The 23,109-nt window shown below is 37.8% G+C and overlaps 1 protein-coding gene across 3 annotated transcripts in view; it reads right to left on the reverse strand.

Annotated features, from left to right (window-relative positions):
• Window positions 1–23,109, reverse strand: part of Zeb2 (zinc finger E-box binding homeobox 2) — a 126,614-nt gene that overhangs the window by 5,335 nt on the left and 98,170 nt on the right. For 2 of the 3 annotated variants that reach the window (XM_040745310.1, XM_005068947.4), the window contains exons 4-9: window positions 13,656–13,844; window positions 12,748–12,962; window positions 10,056–10,164; window positions 7,231–9,200; window positions 5,655–5,835; window positions 1–150 (exon numbers count right to left, since the gene is read on the reverse strand). The exon at window positions 1–150 is cut by the window's left edge and continues 5,335 nt beyond it. In XM_040745310.1, coding sequence (XP_040601244.1) covers window positions 1–150; window positions 5,655–5,835; window positions 7,231–9,200; window positions 10,056–10,164; window positions 12,748–12,962; window positions 13,656–13,844 — 2,814 coding nt within the window. Of the gene's footprint in view, window positions 151–4,064; window positions 4,153–5,654; window positions 5,836–7,230; window positions 9,201–10,055; window positions 10,165–12,747; window positions 12,963–13,655; window positions 13,845–23,109 lie in introns of all 3 variants that reach the window. The other variant, XM_021226544.2, reaches the window with a different exon arrangement.

Below are 23,109 nucleotides of genomic sequence, written 5' to 3' on the forward strand. Positions count from 1 at the left end.
GCTGCGAGTAGGAGCCCGAGTGTGAGAAGCGCTTGCCACATTTGTCACACTGATAGGGCTTCTCGCCCGAGTGCAGCCTCGAGTGCTCGATAAGGTGGTGTTTGTGTTTGAATGCTTTCTTACAAATCTGACACTGGTGTGGTCTCTTTCCTGGGAGAAAGAACAAGATGACAGGGTGATTAGTGTCTTGGCATGAAGTCTCTGTCAACGTGTCCATAAGCATATCTGCTTATGTCCAAAAGATCTACACAGCCCGTCTAACCAAGGAGGTTAACAAGGTGCGTTTTTATCTCATAATCTGCGTTTCTAAGGCTTGCTGATGAATGCGATTATTTAACCAACTAGATAGCTGCTGAAGGAAACTCAAAATGGAAGCCGTGTTGCTGTCTCAGTAAACTGAAAACTGTCTCGTGAAACAAGACCTTTCTAGTGGTCCACAACATATCATCACCAGGCAATTCTTTTCCTTACGTTTTAAGGCCAGGGCTTGCGTAAGAGCAATAAAGATGGAATCATCGATGACTTTGTGTGTTAGTTACATCATGAGTTAGCTGCTTTGTTAATGGGCTTTAGGTCTTAAACAGGAGCAAACTGCCAAGTTAGAAAAGAACAGAGTAGAGGCAAGAAGACGGTAAGAGTGTCTTACAAGTCATAGGGTTCTAAGAATAAAACTCTTGAGAAGAAACCATCTGAAGTACAAACTAGAAAGATGTATCTCATGGGTCTGAACTAGCTCCAAATAGTGTTTTCCCTCTAGAGTTTTCCATGAGATGTCAGCCACTTGTTGAGTGTTAAAATACTCTTCAGTTAGAGAACGTTGTACTTCCTTTCACATTCCAGGCAGTTTCTAACCGGTGTTTGGAACTTGAAACCACTGCCAAGCCTAAACACATCTGGTTGATTCCAGGCCACAAATAGCACTGGAACGCCTTCAACACCTTCTGTAGCTGTCATACTTAAAACTTTATTTCCAAAATAGAACTGACAAAAAAATTATCAGCCTGATGCTCCAGAGTTAAAGTCAAAAGTGTGGTGCAGAGCAGGACGTACCATTATGATATGCATGATGCTAGGTGCTTCTGTTTCCGACTACAAACTCTCATTTCAGCAAATTAGATTAAAACATCAGCATTAGTAGAAGCAACCCCATTTTCATTTGCTAAGTGTCATGTTATAAGATTAGGAGCCCATTCTGCACACTTCAGGTATTCAGTTATATGGTGACATACAATCTCAATTAGTAATCAAATATCTTTAATAATGTTATTGAATGCCTTCAGGGCATGCCACTACTTCGAAAATGCAGTAGAATGGCTATATGTTGTTTCATTGATGGTATTCATTTTACTGGGACATCCGATGTAAGTTCAGTGATGAGTGATATGGGAAGGCACAATATTTAAGTAGGTAGAAGCTTTTTGTTTGTTTATTTTGTTTTTATTTTTACCCATAAGATAACAAATCAAAAGAATTCGTTGGTGTTACCAATTGGGAAATGCAAACAGCATTATATATTAACCTATTTCCAGGCAGCTAATAACCTGAAGATAACAGGTTTAATTTAAGGCATATTAGAACTAACTTTAAGTTTGGGATAATGTGTTTTATATGAGGTAAATTGGATAACAGAACATGTGGTAGAGTGGTAGGAATCTGGGTAGATAACAATAGGAAACAGAAGTATATCTGAGAAAACCCTTCTCTTTTTAACATTTCAGAAAATATTCAAGCTTCTATGGTACCATTTTGGTCTTTTTGGTTTGTATGGGTATATTTAAAGTGATGGTGTTACTGGGAGAAAGGAAGGCACAGGTAGCAGCAGCCATTATGCCATAGAGGCACAAAGGCATAGTGCTGAAAAGGGGTGATGAGCTCTGCAATTTCACTGAATCTGTCTTTTATGATAGGCTTTGGCAAAATCTCGGGTTTGTCAACTGCTTTGAGGATCAGGATCTTTGCAGATAAAGGAAAGTCATTTGGGGACTTAGCCTGAGGACTAGACACAGGTAAAAATAATGGAGACAGGATATATAAAGTGGTTAGTTAGTACAAGGACTTCATTGTGAAAGGCCATTTAGGGTTAAATCACTTAAGTCTTATCCATTAATACAGAGTACATGCAAGAAATAAATCCTGAGTGGAGGTAAATTACACATGAAATTTTTGTTGTTGCTCTAGTTAAAACATGCATGAGCAAAACTGTCCCATGCTGTGTTTTTGCTACTACTGTCTCATAAGCTTAGGCTCCATGGTAGTCAACCAGTTAGGTCATTACATGGTGAGACTATATGAAACATTTTAAATGATCTATAAGCCAATAAGGCTTTTTTATTTTCTAAAATAGTAAAACCAGAGCAGCATCTGGACAGAAAGCAACCATCCTCATATCAATTTCCAGACCTTTTAGAAATGCGTGGGGGATGGATTCTATGATAACAGGTAGCCAACTTTCAAAAACTTCACTTGATAATAGGTGCTATACTAATATCATAAATGCATTAATTCTCTACCATAAACTGACAACCTGCAAGGATAAAGTGCTCAACTGTGACGCCACGAGAAGGACAAAAGTAGGAATGGCTGAAAGTTTTGACACTTACCTTGCACTAAATATCCTACTAATTTTGAGAACTTCTATATTTAACAGATTCATTTTAAAGGAGGAGCTAACTTGGTAGTTTATTTTAATTTGTTTGATTAATTTAACTGACTCAAACAAAAATATTCTAGAATCAAATTTCTATATGAACAAGGTTCAGAAAAATACTCAAATTGTTATCAAATGAACCAAAATATTTGGGGGTAATTTTTTTTCACTATTATCTAGGTTCATGACTCATTTGGCAGCTAGAATGAAGACTAAAGTTAATAGCAAACAGAAGATTTGTGACATGAAAAATTGCCATGTAAGTTTAGAACAAAATTGATCAGGTTATTTAAATTATTTAAATTAAAATTATTTAAACTTTAGACTCTGTCTACTCAAAACTAGAAATATTTTTATTTATTTTATAGATAAGGTGGTTTTAAAGTACCTACCACACCGTCTCAACAAAGAAAGCACTCAATAAATGTCATATTAAAATTTTAGTGCAGTACAAATGAGTCCTTGACAGTGCCTAACAGAAAGTTCAGATCTTTTATTTCAGTCATTGTTTATGACAATTATTCCAATTGAAGATAACATTTACACAGTATTTCCTTCTCTGTGCTATCCAGGGTACCCCCAACCACCAAAAGAATAAATAAATAAAACCAAGCAAACAAGCAAGCAATAAGCCATTGGTAAGAGAATTAAGCAGTATGACTTTGGTATCTGCCTAGGAAATAAATTTAAAGTAGATTGAGGCAAAAGAACACAGAATCCCAAGAATAAATAGACACTAATTTTCTTCTTAATTTAAACAATTCTATAGACAGATAACAAACATAATTTATCAATGACACATTTATAATCAACATATAATAATCAAATCACAATTCAACTTCATTGCCCAACCTTAGAGTCAAAACAGTTCTCTCTTATAATATTCATATTAATTCATTATAAAATATTACTAGATATTAATATAAACAAATAAAAGACTTATGGGGCCCAATTAGAAGAAAGTAAGCTAAATTTACACATACATCATACTGACAAATTTCATGAAGAATTTTGCTTGGATGGAACCTAATACAATGACAGTAGTAATGTCGTGAGATGTTTGGTCAAGAGACCAAAAAGTTAACATACTGGAAACTTGACAAGCTAGGACTCCAACAGGAGGATAATTGATTGCCAGTTTAGAGGAACTGTTGGATGGTTAGCATCCTGTTGCTAGGCAATGTTTCTAGGCAGAGATCTCTCATCTTAAAGGACCAGAATATTTTACTTTTAAAATAATGTGCTTTTTTTAAAAAATTAAATACACATATACATTTGTTTTTTGTCAACTTTTGGGTCTCTCAACTAACGGAACACCTATGAAGTTTATGGACTAACATATTTAAAGGAGATAAATATATTGACTAGATGTCAATATGTATGAGAGCCCTCACTAAAATAAAAGTTTTACACTCACCATTTAGTAAATGATAGAGTTTGCATATGGTCATATAATAAGACCAATCAGAGAGGGAAAGATGCCTTCAAGGATGTGCCTATTGTAGCTGAATAATGAAATACAAAATATATTTGAGGTTGATTAAAATTAAAGTAGATTTAGGCATGAAAATATTTTTTTTACTCTGTAAATACTTAAATAAGACTCAGTAGTAAAGAAAGTATAATAAATGAACAGTGTAGGCAAATTTTGATGTCTCAAATATATTGCTTAAGTATAAAATCTGTGTAGACTTGCTAATCAATTTGGGGTGTTTTGAAAGTATCATTAATTGACCTTTAAAGTATTAACCACGGAGATCATGGTTTAAGAAAAAGAAGTTGAACTGGTTGGATAAGAGCATGGCTGCTAAAACCATGGTTCTCTTCACAAAGTGCCCTGAGCACTAGTGGTCCAACACATGCCAACTTTCCCCCAATGCTCAGCTTGATTTTGGTCACATGTGCTACTTCCAACACATGGCTGGTGAAAAATCTGGGAAGATTCGGAGTACTTGTGTTTCCCAAGGTAGCCTTCAATACCAGAATGCATACTGCATCTGCAGGTAGTTAAAATATAACCACCGCCTAGTCTCTTTTGCTCTATCATTACTTTCCCTGTCCCCCGCATATGAATTAATGGTATTTTCTTGCCCTTGTTTAAATTAAGAAGTTTTCCTATGCTTTCTTCATCCATTTTCCTTCTCTAATATTTTGAATAAGACTCTATACTTTTCCCCTCAACCAGGGCTAATACAGCTTGCCATAGTTCTAGTGGAAAGACTTGGAAGGGGTTAGGGACTGGGGGAGGTTAGGTTCCCTCTTTTAGGGAAGGATGGGGAGGAGAGAGGAAACATTGATGGAACCCTACCACAGAGCTGCAGATCTGATCTTGGATTGGGGAAAATATTTTTTACATGGTGTCACTTTTAAGAAAAAGTAATGCACCATGTCTTTAGTCATATGGAACACTTGACTTTGTAACTGTTGCTGATTAATGACACATGAATGGAAATATTATTTTAACCTTTCAATTTCAGGTAGATTCAGTAGCTTATTTGGTTTCTTGCTTTTCTTTTATGGAAATAACACATAATTGATTCAAAAGTGGTCAATTTATGGAAACCAAACAAAGTCACCCCAAACCATGGCTTACTTGATGTTTGGATGATTACACTAATATATCATTGACCAGATTTATTGTAAGATTTCTTTTTACACATATATAAATAAATTCATTATAGCTTAAGAATTTGAAGATACTTTCAATAATTAGCTCTTGTCATGCCATTTCATTACCCTGGGCATTTAAATATTTCTTCAACATGATATGTAAATTTGTTTTACAGATAACTTGAAAGTTAGAAAGACAAGCACACTCATAAACACATGAATGATCCAATAAACAGGCAACACGAAAGTCCTACTGAGTTATGCAAAAGCATTATTTCTTTCTTGTTGAAGGTATCAGCATATGCTACATCTTATGTTGCACAAGTGTACTCATTAAATATTATGAAATGTACAGCAGGCCGGAGAGCTCTAGCTAGCTAGTCAAAGTCGCTCATACCTGTGTGTTCGTATTTATGTCGCAGAAGGGAACTGCTTTTCTGGAATGTCTTGTCACATAAGTCACATGCATACATGCCACTTTCTGTCTTCTTTATCTTCTTTCGAGACAGACAGGAATCGGAGTCTGTCATGTCATCTAGGCCTGACATGTAGTCTTGTGCTCCATCAAGCAATTCTCCCTGTGATATAATCACACAGTTCAACACAGTCTCTTCTCGTTGTGTTTACACCAAACAGCTATGCATAGGCTGACATCAGGAGAGCCTTAAAAATGCTAGGTGCCAATCTATCTTATGACTAAAATCTTTAATTATTTTCTGAACAGTATGTGAAGTCTCACAATTCAACTGAAATATAAACCTTCTTTGACATAGATGGGAGAAATGGAGTTTTCTTAAATCTTGCATTTTTTAAAATACCAGGGAATATCCACAAATGAGTGTTAAATATTGGAATTGCTATAATTTCCAGTGTACTTTACTTCAGAAATGATTGGTAGCTGTAGAAACCTCATTTTAATTGAATTTTATATTTAGGTACAAAATATTATTATTATACAATCTATTTAAATGTATGTCTACCAACTAAAAGCCCTAAGCTATATTTTTATATTTAATTTTCTAATTTGAAATAGGGAATATTAATAACACTTTTTATCAATGTTCTATCTATGTTAAAACAGCCTTCAGCATTGAGCAATAATGAATGTAGATCAGTAAATTATTAAATTTCTTGATATTTATTTTGTCTTGGTCCAAAGGAGTGCAAACTTTCATGATAACATACATTTCCATTTGCTAACCCACAGTTTAGTTTTCTTAGACTATATTTGCACTAATTAATATTAGAGAAGATTAAATAGGCTTAAATGCATTTACAAAGAGGGCAGATGTGTTGTAAATTGGAATACTGGACAGCTGTTACAGCCGTGCACTACCACTTCAACTCCTATTTTGCAAATAGGGATTATACAAAATAATGCTAAAACAATGCCTGCTTCCATATTCAACCACCTACGAATTATTTGATAATTTGAAAATTGGAAAGAAGTCGTATGTAACATGTAGAGTGAAGTATTTTACACAGGATGAAGTTTTCTGTGTAGAATAGAATGCATATAAAATTTAAATATGTAATTTCTTCAAGTTATATACACTCTTCTAAGCACCTGACTGTTACACACTTTAACTTCAAGCATACAGGTAAACCTACTGACTATTAGCATCGATGTATAATTCTCAAAAGATTTCTTCATTTGCTTTGTTTTGTTTTGGAGACATAACCTTGCTCTGGGGCTGGGCCTTGAACTAGCAATTTTCTTGCCTCAGCTCCCTAAAAAGCCTATCTGTTTTTACTAATGGGCTTTGGTAACTCACTCAGATTTGGAGGTTCATGTTAAAAAAGACTTCCCTATTTCTGAATTTTTTTCTTTCACTGAGTGTTTCCCCCAACCCTGCATCGTCTAAGCAATTTTTGTTGCACTGGGCAGGCTGGGAATCACAACCTGGGCATCATACACACTAGACCACACCTTTTATCACTTTTCTTAAGAGCAAAAATACACATCTCATTACCTGAAAGCCTTGTTTCCGCTGGTACTTCCTCCTTTGCTGCATGTCAGCAAAGGTAGCTGCTCCCGTTGGGTAGGTATAGGCCATATGTGGTAGGAAGCTCATCTGATCCAGCCCTGGGTACGGTCGGAGCCCGGGGATGCTGGTCTGGACTGGTGGCATGAAAGTGGCAGGGGGAAAAGCGCTTTGTGGTGGAAGAGGTGTGTATAAAGGCTTGGCACTAAATGGGTTCATGCTGAACACCGGGTTAGTGCTTTTGTTGTCCAGGTTATTCGAATTTGAAAACTCCTTCTTGATGAACGTCAAATTCAGAGGTTCATCTGAATTTTCAGATGATGAAGAAACACTGTTATGGTCTAAGTTTGTGCTAGTAGCTTTCGTTTTGTTCTTTGTGGCTATAATACTTTTGGGTTCCCTCATTTGTTTTGGTAACGACAGGTCCAAAGGCTCAGCCTGCAGCTCCTCGGAAGAGAAGCTATTTGGAGTGTATGAGCTACTGTGGGAGTTTTTAGAAGATGTAGAGGAAAGATTTAAAGGAGAAGGAGTGTTACTCCTTGAGTGGTCCAATTTATCAACTGCTTTAATATTGGTAAAATGGGAGGTTTTCGATAGCCTGAGAGGAGGATCACAATTCGTAACGCTGTTGTGGAGTTCTGCTATAGATGGTGATGTTATGGAGTCCATAGGTTTTACGGGAGACCTGGGTAATAAGGAGTCTTTCGTGGGGGGGTTACTGTTGGGAGCTAACGGCTTGGAGGTCCTTTCCAGTGATGGCGACCTGGAATTTGAATACTGGTAGACTTTTCTTTGCTCAAACCATTCCTTCACAAATTCCTGAGGAAGGCCCACAGCAATGGAGATTTTCAGCAGTTCATCAGAGTTGGGCTCCATGTTCATAGCGTAGTATGCTTTGAGTACAGACATGTGGTCCTTGTATGGGTTGATGGGGCTTGTCAGTCCTTTCTCAGAAAGTACAGATGACAAGAGGAGGGCTTTATTATCAACAAAAACTCCGGCTTTGTTGGGGACTATGTTTTCATGAGGTTGCAGGACTGCCTTGATCTCTTCGTTCATTTTACACAGGTAGCGTTCATGCTGATGCAGGGGAATAGGGCCTGGGAAGCTTTCTTTACAGAACTGACATGAAAATGGAGTGGATATGCTGTGGTTCTCAATCATTTTATCATCAGTGACCAAATCTATTAGCGTACGCAGCTTCTCTTTCTTTATATTACTAATCTGTCTCCTCGGGTCAGTAGTCAAGCTCTGCAGGCAAGCTTTGGCTTCATTAACTTTTTCTAAGGTATAGTCAATAATACTCTTAGTGGCACCATTATGACTCACTACTGGAAGACCAACAGGCGGAATATTGGGAGAAGTAACTCCTTGTTCTTCTGGCTGAGAACACGGATCCTTCATGTGATAACCTTTCAACTTTGAAATTTCATCAGTCTTGCAGTCCATCTTTTGCCTAGAAACCGTATTGTCCACAATCTGTAGAACCTTTTGTACCTCACTCAAATTACTATTCATAGTGGGAAATCCAAGTAAAGGGGCTTCCATCCCTACACCTAAGTGCTGCATTGGACTCTGAGCAGATGGGTGCACACCTAAAGGGCTGGTGGCTCCAAGGCCACCATTCATAAAGGGACTCGTGCCACTAAACCCGTGTGTTGCCATAAGAACTTTATAGTCATTGAAGTCTAGTGGTTCTGTCTTAATCTTAAGTAAGCCTGTCTGTTCAGACATGCTAAGTGGTTTTCCATTTTCCAACTTGTTCCTTAATTGAGTAATGGCTGAGTTGGTAGGAGAAGAAGAAACAGAGTTAGGGGAAGAACCCGTCTTGATATTGTTTCTCATTCGGCCATTTACCGAGATTAAACCAATACATTTCTTGCTGCTGATGTGTGAACTGTAGGAACCAGAATGGGAGAAGCGTTTCTTGCAGTTTGGGCATTCATAAGGTTTTTCACCTAAAATTATAATTAAAATTAGCATTAGATTTCTTTGGTTAGGTAACAAGTAAAGTCTGTCAAGACAAAAATATGTGGAACCAAATGAAATGAATCTAGGGGAATGGACCCTACATTTTAGATGTCCAAGTCAGGGTTATGTGACAATAACTATAACTGAACTTTATCTACCCTGGATGGACATAATTCAAGATGTAAGCTGTGGAAGGTGAAGGCTCTCTATGCCTTTTTCAGCTAGGATCCCAAATCTTGTCAGGCCATCTGCAACCTCCTTTTTAAACAGAGTGTCAGATTAATGTGTGGTCAATAGCACAATAAAGATGTCACAGTATTTAAAGGGAAGTGTAACCATGGCTTTAATCAACTCTGTGGAGGTTCCATTGATTCTACCAGTCCAACTAGTTCTTTGAATAGCATCCAATTTGGTAATAAAATGCTTGGCAGAGCTATCAAACTACGTATGAAGCAGAAATCTCAGTGGTGGGATGTGGGTTTATGATGTACAGCTATCAGGAGTCAAGGAACATTTGGCATACACAATCTCTTGTCCAATTTTCTCCCAGTTTTTCTTGTATGAATTTAGATGTCAAATATGAATATCCTTCAGAAGTAGCAACCCAAATATCTCCAGGTCAAAGATACAGTTTGGCAAAATCTCTAAATTTGGCCAAAAAAAAAATCAAAGCCTTTGTGAATTGTAAGAAGGATACACATTTACAGTGGTGCCATAAGACTCTCCAAGGCACACAGCCCTTATGAAATAAATGAGTAAGTCCAAAAAGCTACACCTAGTCTTCAGACCCTTCTCTAGTTGAAAATAATGCAAACATGAGTGCAAGCGCTCCTGCTACTCACCACTGTGAATTCTCAGGTGTTCTTTCAGGTGGTGCTTGTACTTGAAGGCTTTGCCACACTCTGTGCATTTGAACTTGCGGTTACCTGCTCCTTGGGTTAGCATTTGGTGCTGCGAAAGGAGAAAGATGGCCATCATTTTTGTTCAGGCGGCACAAAGCAGACTGGTTAGGAGTCGTTTCAAGACCTCTTTTTTAGACAGGCCAACAGGTCTGAGTGCATGCTTATTTATCTGCTCTGTCTTTCAGGGTTGCAATAAAAGTGATAATGCTGCTAATAAAATGGGAACTTTTAAAAAAATAATAAAGTGCTTCACACGTGCATCTGACACTTGCTTCACTATTATGCCTGCCGTCTCTTTCCTAAAGTGTTTTTTTGACCCTTGAGATGAGAAAGTAAAATTGTAGAGATGTTTATAGCTCTTTGTGGTTAGTGCAGAATTTAAAACTTGAAAGTTTCCTTCTAGGATACTGCTATCTTGTTTAGGAAAAAATAGTTTTCTGAAAATTATGAAAAAAATTTAAACTTACACTTACATGTTTCTCATCAAGTTTTCTGTATCTGGGTAAAAGCATATCTTACACTAAACTGAAATTTAAAGAAGTGTCCAAAAAAATCCCTCAAAAAAAATAACAAATCCAAAACCCTTTGACTCTAAATATTTGATACGCCTGTTTAAATATTCCACTCCCTGTGCTCCTGGCCCACGTCAACCCTGCTCTTAGGTGCTGCCTATCAGACTTGATTCATTATCAAATAAGAGACAACATCTTGGGTTATAGCTGCTTGGGCAGTTTTATCACAAGCCAGTAGGAAGAACTTTGACGACTTTTCATTTTCCTGTTTAGTTGTATGCAAGGACCAAAGGAAAAAAAGTTTGCTGAAAAGACAAGTCAGAAGCCGCACAAATACAAACACAGCTGACCTTTTTGAATAAGGGGGGAAAGCAGTGTGACTTGGAATTCTAGGTTAAAAAATATACAATCATCCACTCTGGATGCTCAAGGTAGGAGGCCAGCCTTTTTTTTTTTTTTTTTTCTGCAGTAATGACACAAAAGCCTTTTGAAAAAAAAAAAAAAGACAGCACAGAAACGGTATGACAACTGCTAGGGTGTGCTGAATCTTCCCACATTCCTAGTGAGACAGATGGTGTTACATGGGACACAGGGAGGGTTGTTCAAACAGCAGCAACCTTCAAAGATCAAGCGGAGCCCAACCCGCCGAGCGCCATTGAGGGACCAGCGCTCATATGTTGCTGAGTTGCATAAACAAACAGCAACAGCTGCTTTGTCTCCTCCACAGCCCTCAGAGGACTACTATAAACTTTAGTTGTGCCACTGTTAATATGATACAATCATTTTAATTTACTAATTGTAAATGCCATGAGCAAATGAGGGGACTTTTCAACACCAAAGCTACCATTCATAATGCGCCAACACAATCACACTTCTGCATGTGAAATTTAAAGCAGTTGTACTAGATAAATATCTAGGCATTTTTCTTCCTAGAGTTTTTGTGCATAGAAGCATGAGAAGATAAACTGTTACATAAGTGTAACAATGCAAGCACATTACTTATAGCTGATCTTTGGAAAACAGTCAAGTTAGCAAGTCCAATCAGAAACAAATGGTGTGATTATGTGATAAAGTGCCTTAAATAGTCGAATTTCGTAGCATAGTATTTCCAACCTTGCTTAATTGGGTTTGTGCCTTCTTTTCCTTATTCAAACACAATAAAAGCCTATGAGGACTAATCAGAGTTTTACATAGAATGTCATATCTAGCCATTTTTAAAAACATAATATCAAAGTTCATGTAGGGCAAGTCTATATCTGTAGGGCCAGTTATTGTGACTTATAAAATGCCATTGCTGTGACCACCCAACACTTCATAATATCAACTTGCAGAGTCAATTCTCCCAGGACGACAGAAAGAACAGTTTTGCTGAAACATCTAAGAGATGTTGTGAATCAATCCTCCTCAGATCCTACTCAGTCATTTCAAGTATTTAAGACACTATCCTTACCTTCCCAAGACAGAGATCTTATTTTTAAAACAAGTAAGCCAAAAGAGGCAGAACAATTTTGGCATTTAGTCACATGCATGTATATTGAGATGGAATTGTTTTAATTATACCAATGTTGTATTGTTTTTCCAATTTATTATGTATATACACATATAACCTATATATCTTTTTATTTTTCCTAAAAATAATTGGATTTCATACATTAGCAAGCTTATAAAAGTAGTTTAACTAATTTGAAAGTGTTTCATGGCAAATGAAAGAAATACTCACTTCTTTTACTATGCATTAGGTCTATATGAAAAAAAAAACCTAAGCAAAACTAGGTGAAAAATGGAATTAAAATTGCTGAGATGTTTAATAATGTATAATTAAAATGCTACAATTTCATTCACTTTTTGTGGAACATAAAAATGAAACTAAAGTCAAGTTAAAGTGCAAATAAAATTTCTAAATTAGAAATTAACACACTCATTCGATCGTGAACATAAGACTATTAAATCATATTAGAAGAGACCATCAAAAAATCATTTAGACCTCAATTAAAGCTATTACCATTAAAAGATCTGCATCTTCAAAATGCCATGAAAAATTAATAATGATTGCCAATCAAAGCAATATCGTTTCTCTAAGGGGTTATTATAGAAAGAAATCACTTAGAACCAACCCCCACCTGATCTGTCCCTGGCTTGTGCGTCACCATATGCCGCTCGAGCTGGGTGCGGTAGGCGAACGTGTAGCTACAAAGAGGGCAGGAAAAGTTCTCTTCATTCTTCTCGTGGCGGTACTTGATGTGCTCCTTCAGCGATGTCAAGCGCTTGTAGCCGCGGTCGCAGTAGGGGCAGGTCAGCAGTTGGGCAAAAGCATCTGGAGTTCCAGGTGGCAGGTCTGTAGCCGAGAGGCGAGAGGGAGAGGAGCGGGCCAAAAGGTCAGTAAATCAATGGCAGCTAATGGGCTGGCTGCCCGGACTGCTATGACAGGAATCACTGCATCTGCTCCAGCAGAGCGCCATCATTGCGCCCGGCCTCCTCCTCGCAACCAGGCCCCTTGCACACCCAGGACAGGCTTGTCCGAATCAGCTCACACTGCGCTTGGAAATTAATTAATTACTTGATCTTATTTGTGGGGAGGGGGGGATTTAAACAGCTGATAAATGGAGAAATTCCCTTTGGGTTACTGGCAATTCCTCTGAACCCTAGACTCCTGTTACACAGGAATTCTCAGGAGGGAAGCAGATTTTCAGGTGTCAGAGAACAAAAGGTGAGGGTCGGTGATCTTAAACTTTTTTTTCCTCAAAAGTAAAATATCTCTGAAAGATAGGAATAAATTTAGATATTTTTATCTCCTAGAAATGGGCTGTAATTGTTCTTATTCTGTATTGGATGTACAAATGACACAAATTTGCTGACAAAAAAAATTTCACAATACCCTAAAATTACAGTTCTAATCTTTGCTCATGAAATTCCATGCCTCTGCAGCTGTTCTTCAAATTTTAAGGTAAACACCCAGGCATGTAGTGCATTTGTAATTGTAACAGCTGCAGAGGTCAGTATAGTGGCTAAAAATGAATTACAGCCTCACCATTTTCTTCTTGCCCATTGGCCTCTGGCGTGCCAAGGCGAGACAGCTCCTCAGGGGCTTCTGGGTAAATAATGGCCGTGTCGCTTCGCTGAAGGTACTCTTCAATGCTGACTGCATGGCCATCGCGTTCCTCCAGTTTTCTTTTGGCAAAGTATTCCTCAAAGTCTGATGTGCAATTTGCATTCTTAACTGAAATCATAAACAGAAGAGAAATGTCTTTCAGGGCTGTTTTCCTAGGAGACCAAGTACTCTACATCATTGTTAGCAACAACTGTTGGCTTGTTACTAGTAAGACTTAAAGTATCTCCTTTGTTTGTCAGGAGGGAAGATGACCAACTATTGATTAAGCGCTTATTTTTATAATACATGCAAAAGGGCTTACTTTGCTTAAGTTAGTAGACACATTTGTTCTTGGAACATTCATCTGGATAATTCACATACAAATGAAGGAAAATTTAAAATGAATTTATTAAATGTTTTTAAAAGTGGAACTCAAATCCCTAAACATGACATAATGCAAAGCTTGCAGGTACTTTAATGGTCTATACGAAACTGCCTTTTGTCTTAAGAAAAGTTAATTTAGCTCTTAGTGACAGGGGAACCTCAAAGTTCTACACTGAGGAGGTCAGCATACAGTGTGGATCTCTCCAGACCTTCCCCAAAGCCCTTCAATACACACACACACACACACACACACACACACACACACACACATACACACACACACACACACACACACACAAAGTAAATTTCATTTTCTTAAGATACATTACACTTCCTGTCCCTATCCACAGATCCATCTGTTGCTAAATGTAAGTTTTTACCATGCTCATCTTTAAATATGAGATATAGTCAGGTCTACTTATTCTGAGACAGATGTGAAAGGACAGACATCCTTACAAATACAATAGTGTGACCTTGCTAAAGAGAAGTCACAGAATGACGCATTCTCACTGTGATATTAATCTTTGTGAAGTCAATGGAAATAAAATTAAGCTCACAGCTGATAGAAATAAAATAAAAAGTAATGGCGTTATACTGATAAAACTGCAGCACAATTTCTATATGACTTTAGCTTCGTTGTGATTTTATTTCTACGAATAATAGTTGTGAGCCAGTTTCAGCGATTTGTGTCACAAGACATGGTATATACTTAAAATCTCTAGATGTGTCCCTGAAATTAGTTGTGGCTTACACATCCCAAATAAAAAAATTATGTGTAATGTAGAGCTGGAAGAGTAGCCACTAGTTATTCTTTATGGTTGCTGGGAAAAGTGCTTTTTCGAGCACAATGCATGGCAGACTCCAGATACCATGGTTTGAAAGCAGCTCCTCATTCCACTAGATCTTTCTCCATATGTTCTCCGCTGCAGGAAATGCTACTATGTGTTTGCTATACGAAGCTTCCTTGGCAAGTTGTGATAAGATGATGTTCAAGCAACTTAGCCCATTTTCTTTTCCTTCTTTTTGGTTCACATTATTATCAACTCGTGGATTTTAGATAAGAAGACTAGAAAATGAAACCTCCCATTCATTCGCCATGTATTGATTGAAAGTCTTGACAAGCAAGTCTCATTTTCCTAAGCAAAGATGAGAGCTAACCTTGTCCTTCAGGAAACCACAAAAAAAAAATCCAAATGACACCATCCCAAATATAAACATCTGGCTCAAACATGACTGGGCATTAAGACCAGAAGTTGTATGGTGGTATGAACAAAAGTAACACGGGAATCCAAGGGGTCTAAAAAAAAGAATCGGGAAAGCTTTAATGGAGGAAGCTTGGAATTAGTCTACTCTTTAAGATGGAGCAGTAGCTTGTGTCTAGGTAACAGGAAGGAGCATGGACCTCTCAATGTCTAACGTAGAGTGCAGTGTGAAACAAGAGCTATAGGATGTTGAGAAGCAGAGGCAGCAGCAACAGGACCATGCAGGGGGCAGTATCCCTACTAAGAACTTTCACTTTTATTCCAGGAGCAAGAAGAAGCTGTTGCAGGATGTCAAACAAGAAGGCGAGTTGTATGGAATGACGGCACTTGTGCTTTGGAACGATGACTCTAGCTATAGTATGGCAGGAATTGGAAAAAGGGAAGAGCAGGTTCTGCTGAAAGAGTTGGCTGAGGGTAGGGTGGCATGGGTGCTGGGGGTAGGGAGTGTGCTCCCATCCAAAGTCACTCAAGAGACAAAGATTAAGGAAGGGGGGAAAATGGCCTTTACAAAGTAAGGTCTCTACAATTTGGGGAAAGATCTAACTTTCGACAAGTGAGATGCTTAAGTGTCTCCTTTATCTTTAGGATATTCAGTCTGGTAAATGGCTAGTGATATTTGCCAAAGCAGGAAATGCTAGAGTTCTAAAAAGAGTTGAAATCACGGGTAAACCTAAGATCAAGCAGAATTACAATAAGGAGAATTATATTTTGTGGACCACCAAACTAGATGCCAACAATTCTGTATGCTGTGACTGCCAGTCTTTTCCTTTTGCCACTTTAACTTCTGCTAAATTTAACAAGAACAGCCGTCTGATCCCAAGGTGTGTATTCCCCTTAAAAATGAATTTGGGACGCAAGGCAGTAGTTGAATACAGTTTACACTGAATTTTTGCTTATATATGTTCTTAGTTGGATTTGGTCTCATTAAAATAGTTTTTACAAATAATTACTTTTTGCTTTTATTGATAAGAAAAGACAATAAGGCAAAATTTTAAATGAATGGTTTTTTGTTTGTTTGTTTGTTTGGTTAGTTGGTTTTGGTTTTTCATGACAGGATTCTCTGTGTAGTTCAGGCTGTCTTGGAACTCACTCTATAGACTAAACTGTCCTTGAACCCAGAGATCACCTGCCTCTGCCTCTTGAGTGCTGGGATTAAAGGCATGCACCACCACCACCCAGCTAAAGTGAATGTTTTTCAACAATGTGACCAACTTTAACCATGGCTGACATCTTTTTCCATACTATGACAATTTAAAGAAATGCTATGGCTCCATCTGAACACATACATATTTGAATATTTAAAACAAAATTTATTTGAGGTTTTTCAGGCTATTGTCCCACTTGATGACCTTAGTGTAACCCAGTAAAAGTGGATGGATGTACATTTAATATCCTAATTTTATCTTGATATTTCAGCAACTATTTGAATTATCTGGCTATCTTTGCATGAATTTTCATTTGCATATGAATGTTTCCATCAGAAATGTAATCAAATGCAAATTCAATTGGATTTGGGCTTAAAAGGAAGAAAAAAATCTGATATTTCTGGATAGGCAAACTAAACTACATCTAGATACACTTCTGGTGTTTGGAGAGGGAATTTGATTGTTAGATCAAATTTTGTCATGCCATATTTCTATATGATGTGAGGTGGGGACAAAATGACTTCAAATCACATGCTCTCCTTAAGGACCATTCTTGGTCATCTATGGATCCTGAACACTGAGTATATCGCCAGGAAATTAGCAGTTTCTCAAGAAATATTTATGGAATGAATATGGAAAATAATGTGCCTTGAACACTATTCTTGGCATTAAAAACAAAACAAAACATTAAACAAGATTCCTAATAGTTGAGCTAAGAACTTGGAGCTTTGCTCAACTTTAGGTAATGGGGTAAAGTATTTCGCGGTATTTGTAAACGCTTGCAGGATTTAGACACAGCTTCAGTGAATACGCAAAAGGGTTTTATGAAGAAAATGTCATTTAATCATTGAAGTCTACTGACTTCATTAGGATCTTCTCTCAATTGTATGAGGTGGGTCTGCTATTGATCATCCATCATCTAATTTAAATGAGCCAGCATATCCACCATGAAAAGCAGTGTAATTTCTCCTTGGTTGTTATTACAGTTTTCTTTTGCCTAGACATAACACTTCATTTCCACGTGACCAAGCCTTACAGTACCCAAGCAAGCTGCTGTTACAGTGCCATCCTGCTTGTAGTCTCCCAATTGCTTATCTGTACTTGAACCTAATCATTAATTTGTCCAGAAGAGGCCAACAGAGAAAATGAAAGCCCATGGATCCCTTCCTCATGGTTTTAGGACTTCATTCCAAAGTGAACATCAAGGCTTCCCTCTGCCAAACAACTACAGTTATAAGATGCAGAATGAAGGAGCAGGTGTCTTCCATTCAGATTTATGAGAGTGAAAGAAGCAGAGAGAGAGAGATAGAGAGTGACAAGATGGAACATTCTGCAGCTCCTCACCCGGCTGCTTGTTCTGAGGCTGTGCTACATCTTCTAGTGACTGTCTCCTCACCTTACATTATGTCACCCTAAAGACTTTTTTTTTTTCTACTTTAGTGTGCAGTGTTCCAGTCTCTGAAAACCAAAGCCACACTTCTACAGTACTGGAGCAAGCGACTAGGAGCATTTTTGCTCTCTCCTGTTGGCAACGATGCAATTTGGATTTTATTTGCAAGTTTTTATTTTTGTTTTCACTAAGATTTTATAACACTGTGTAGTGGACACAGGAATGAGGTGGAGAACTTGCTACGAAGTTACAGAAATCCCCCTGGTATTTTTCTAGTATAAAATCAACCTCATTTTTTGTTCTTTCCATAATCCTCCTCACTCCCTGGCCACCTTGGAAGGACTGCCAAAGCACACGGACAGAGGATATTTGCATGGTATTTATCATCAAACCATAACAAAAAATTCACAAGAAAGCTCAAGTAATTTCTTCCCATATCTTCTCCAGGGATTTTGCATTTAGTCCTAAAATTTACCCTAATGTCGTGCAAATATCTCAACCTTCCCTAAGGTTAGTTAAACTTTTCTCCATCCAAAAAGAGAATGTTAATTAAAAATGTTTCCTCGTGGCTATATGTATTTTAATATTGGTAGATAAATTTCTAGATCCCTTCAAGCCAGCAAAGCCTTCTCTTTTAAATATGTTACTCCCTCTTACTAGTCATGCTTATTAATGATACTTTCATAAACACCTTTATGACTATCATGGGAAAATATTGATTTTTAAGGTTAGATAATGTTGATCTAAACTGACTTTTAAAATGATTGCCCAGAATCAAGCAGTGTTAACAGAACTCTAAGTGAAAAGGGATCATTGACTGGTTTACGAATCGGTCGGTTCCCGTAATTGAGTTGCTTTGAACATGTTCTCAATGACCCTAAAAATGTTTTTTACTTATAATTTACAGGTAGTTGAGTTTATAACATGACCTTATACTTGCTCCTTTTTTTCTTGTTTCCTTTTGCCATTTGTTTTCTGTATTTAGAACAAGAAGGCAGCTACTTTGTCACCACCAGCTTACTGTCTGGCATGTTTTCAATTTTCATTAAAAACTGAAGAAATATATTTGATTGTTATTGTTAAACCATTTTGGCAAATGCCATATTAAATAAGCAATTCTTTTGGGAAAATCTAACTTTTATTCACATTGCCATGTCAAAGCAAAGGGGCCAGAAACTGTAGTTGTGTATGTAACTGTCTTCTTCATGTATGTGAAAAACAATTCCTTCAGTACTAGTAGACGGTAAAAAGGAATATAAAGTTACATTGAATTTTTTAGCCTAAGGAAGCACTTGCAGAGGTATATGAATTCTCAAGGCTACTCTGTATAAAGCTGACCAATAAATAAATGTCAGCATACATATATTGGCACCGCTAAAAACTGGGAGGGAGGGGATGATCTTTTCCTCCCGGCATAACCATACAGCAGCTTCTCAGAGCCTCCGACTGGTACAGAGGCGTGTATAAAGCCCGGGAAGGGTCGTCAAGAGCAACAGAGAAGCTTCTTCTCTTGTTGTGAATAAGGCATCTTGGGGGTCTCTCCACCCCTGCTCTTATATGGCCTTCTCTGGGGGAAGAGATCTATGCTAAAAGCTTTAGAAGAAAGAGGTGGAGAATGAATAGGAGGTGGGAATTTGTAGCAGTCTGCAAGATCAAATATTCCCCTCCACAGCAGGAAGCAGCCTAGCCAGGGATGTGGTCTAATTTTAAAGTTTGATTCTGTATGAGAGCATTGTGAATATCAAGATCCAGAGACTTACAGTAACCTTTGAACGACTTTGCTGTGCAGCAGTACAAAATGACGCAGCCTATTGACTTTTAATTCCCTAGCTAAGCGGTATGTGTTCATCTTTCCCTTAACTATGTAATCTAACAATCTGGAAATAGTGTTGCTGTGTTTTAGGATGATGATTTTGCTCAGCAGTTCATTCTTTCTTTTCATAGAAAGTCATAGAACAGTCATGTTTGCTCTGTTTGCTTGGTTTTTCAAGGTATTGTTTGCATATCAGCATCAATATACCTAGGAACTTATATGAAATGCAAGTTCTCAGGGCCCACTCCAGAATCAGCAATCTGTGTTTAAACAGGTGGTGGAGGAAATGCTGTCCAATTTAAGAACCCCTACTAGAAGGACTCACTTTTCTGTCTCAAGTAATACACACATGGTTTTGAGTCACATCAAGGAATTACTCCACATCAGATAACCTCCTGACCACCTCAGCTTGAGTTCACTCCCCTCTCCTTTGCTTGCTGGATGCCATCAGCAAATATGAATCATTGAGTGTGTCACAGCATATTGAATCCTTCTCTTGCACATATATGAGCTGATGGGGCATGGACCATGTGTCACCAGTACTTATTGGAAAGTCTAGAACACAGCTAGTGCTGGATAATTGAAAAGATCAGATCAAAGTAAGAGCCTGGGACTCCACATTTTGACTACTTATTTTGTTTTAGGTTCCCAATTTCCTCACCTGTGAAGTGAGCCAGAATGTACCTTCTTAGGTACCCTTAAAGTCCAAGCAATCCATACTTTGAACTAATTAATTGCCATAATCAATTTGTTATCTATTCCCTAGGTAAGTCTCGAGAGTTTAATCTGTATTCTTTTCTATTAAAAAGTCAAAATAACACAGCTTTCTGATGGGAAAACCACACACAGTGATTAAGAAAAAAATACTTGGAGGTGCCTGGAAACCACAGGTAGCATCGCAAGGAAAACGGTGCTTATTAAATATTTGTTGAATGAATGAAGGAGGCATGCAAGAAGCTCGGAGTGTTCATTATTTCTCGTGGAACTCTTGCTGTGAAGTGGAGGTAGCAGCTCCTAATCACAAAACTAATAAAACCACAGCATTCATGATGAGCCAGGAGGTGAGGACTCTCCTCCAGGTGCTCGCTGATGACGGCCTGCGCCTGACAACTCCTGTCGTCCTGCCCAGCACTCTTTCTGCTTCTCTTAACTTTTTTTTTGTCATTGATTAAAAAAAGGAGAAGAAAGTATGAACTTTACTGAACAATGTAAAACTGATGATTTCTATGACATATATCTGGCTGAATGACAAAAGCTCCCCAACCTTGAAAAATGCAACATAGACAGGAAGAAAATGGCATGCTTCGCAGAAGGACACTATGGAAGTAGTGAGCATCTTCCTTGCTTGGTACTTAAGTACCAACTGAGCTCACTGTTCCTGCCCAAATCGCTAAAACTCCATTCACGTTCTCAGCTCATGCTGGGAGATATCTGATGTTCAAACTTGTATGGTCTCCACCCTTGTGAAGAAGCTAGCAAATTTCCAAACTTTCATCTAAATCCCATGTAAGAAAAATAAGAGGCTGATGAGGAATTAATCTACGAAGAAGATAGGCATAAAGCTTTCTTGCTTTAAGAGTACTGCTTTTTTCTACAAGGATGACTAAGTGTACAGAATTTGTGCATCATGGAGCATATTGCTTGCTAGGTCTCACTTTACCTGATCATAGGAGTGACACCACCATAATGTTTGCTCAGATGAGATTTCCAGTGTAGATCTGGATCATTACTGAGGGTCCATTTGCTATGGGGACACTGGTCCTGTACATCAGAACTGAACTGTTCTTTTTAGGGGTATAAATCCCTGATTTGATTCCTTGATATTCAGCGTATACTCTGCTGTTTGCATTCTGAGAAATATCATCAGGATATGATTTATAGGGCCAGGGAAAAATGAAACCATAGGGTACCTTGTTCAGAGTTGTTGAAATGATCATGAATGAAAGCCAAAGACAGGACAGTGTAGGGACCAGTGTCCTTACAAAGAGAACCTTAGAACTTCAGATCCTTAGGAAAGCAATACTTTGGGGAATGTGTTATTTTTCTGCTTATCTTAATTTTAAAGAGTTAAATACACGGTTTACTTTCTGAATTGATATATTAAGAACTAATAAGTTCGTTTTATTAACAAAAGTAATTTATGACAAAAAGTTAAATAAAAAGCAGAAGCCAACTTCAAGGCCTGCCTAATTGCAGGGAACTGTGCATGGTATAGGCCGGTGCACACCCTGTGTAGGGCAGGAGAACCTAACTTTCTCATTTAGCAATCTAATGTCACCACCAAGGTGTGGTGAGGTTAATAATTCACATGGAGTTGCAGATGTAGTTTCTACAAGAGCTGGATGCCAACGTCACATATCTTGACTCCTAACTCATTGTTCTTTCAACTACCTAACAGTGATTCTACATGAAAGAGAAAGACTTCATCTTTGTAATTTTTGTTTATCATGCCTGATTTAATAACATTTGAAAGGGACCTAGATGCTGAAAAGATCACAAGGACATGAATAATTCTAAATGCCACATTTTTACATTATAAAGTTGGTATGAGAAAAGCCAATTAAAAAGCCCACTTCAGCAGCATATGATATTAAACTCTTCTGTCTCTCCATTTCTTTTGTAAATTTAAATTTACTTATTTACTGAGTGACCCTACTTTTATTAATCCTATATGTTTTTATCCTTTCCTTGACCCCCCCCTCTCCTCTCCCTTCCCTCCTCTTTCTTTCTTTTCTTTGTTTGTTTTCATGGTGATCCAGATTGAGTTACTGGCTGTCATGGCTAACTTTGGCAGTCAACTTGACACACACAGGAAGAAGAAACCTCAGTTGAAGGACTGCCTCCATCATCTGACCTGTGGGCATGTTTGTGGAGCACTGCCTCTAATGCTAATTCATATAGGATGGCCCAACCCACCGTGGGCATCTCCACCCTCAAGCAGAAGAACCTGGGCCTGATAAGAAAGGAAATTGAACATGCCTGATAACAAGTCAGTAAACAGCATTCCTGTCTTTGGTTTCTGTTTCAAGTTCCTGCCTTGGTTTTCACTCAATGATGGACTATAATCTGTAAGTCAAACATTTTTCTCCAAGTTGATTTTGATTGTGTTGTTTGTCATAGCAATGGAAAGCAAACCTGGCGACTGGGCAGAAGGAAGAATTCTTTAGATTCTCAGCTAGGGATTCTTAACCTTTCTACTTCATATATTACTAGGACTGCATTTTCGTAATTTCTTATTTTTAATCCAGTTTCAAATGCATTCAGTAAATTGTAACTCCAAAGTATCTTGCAAAGGTGAATTGTTATGAGCTATTGTTTTACTGCATATTCTGAGTGCATAGTAAAGAAAATATGACTTAAGCTTAACATAGAGTAGGAGACCAAAAAGGAACTTCATTCA

The sequence above is a fragment of the Mesocricetus auratus genome, unplaced genomic scaffold, assembly GCF_017639785.1.
Source record: "Mesocricetus auratus isolate SY011 unplaced genomic scaffold, BCM_Maur_2.0 Super-Scaffold_100004, whole genome shotgun sequence".
NCBI classification, from domain to species: Eukaryota; Metazoa; Chordata; class Mammalia; order Rodentia; family Cricetidae; genus Mesocricetus; species Mesocricetus auratus.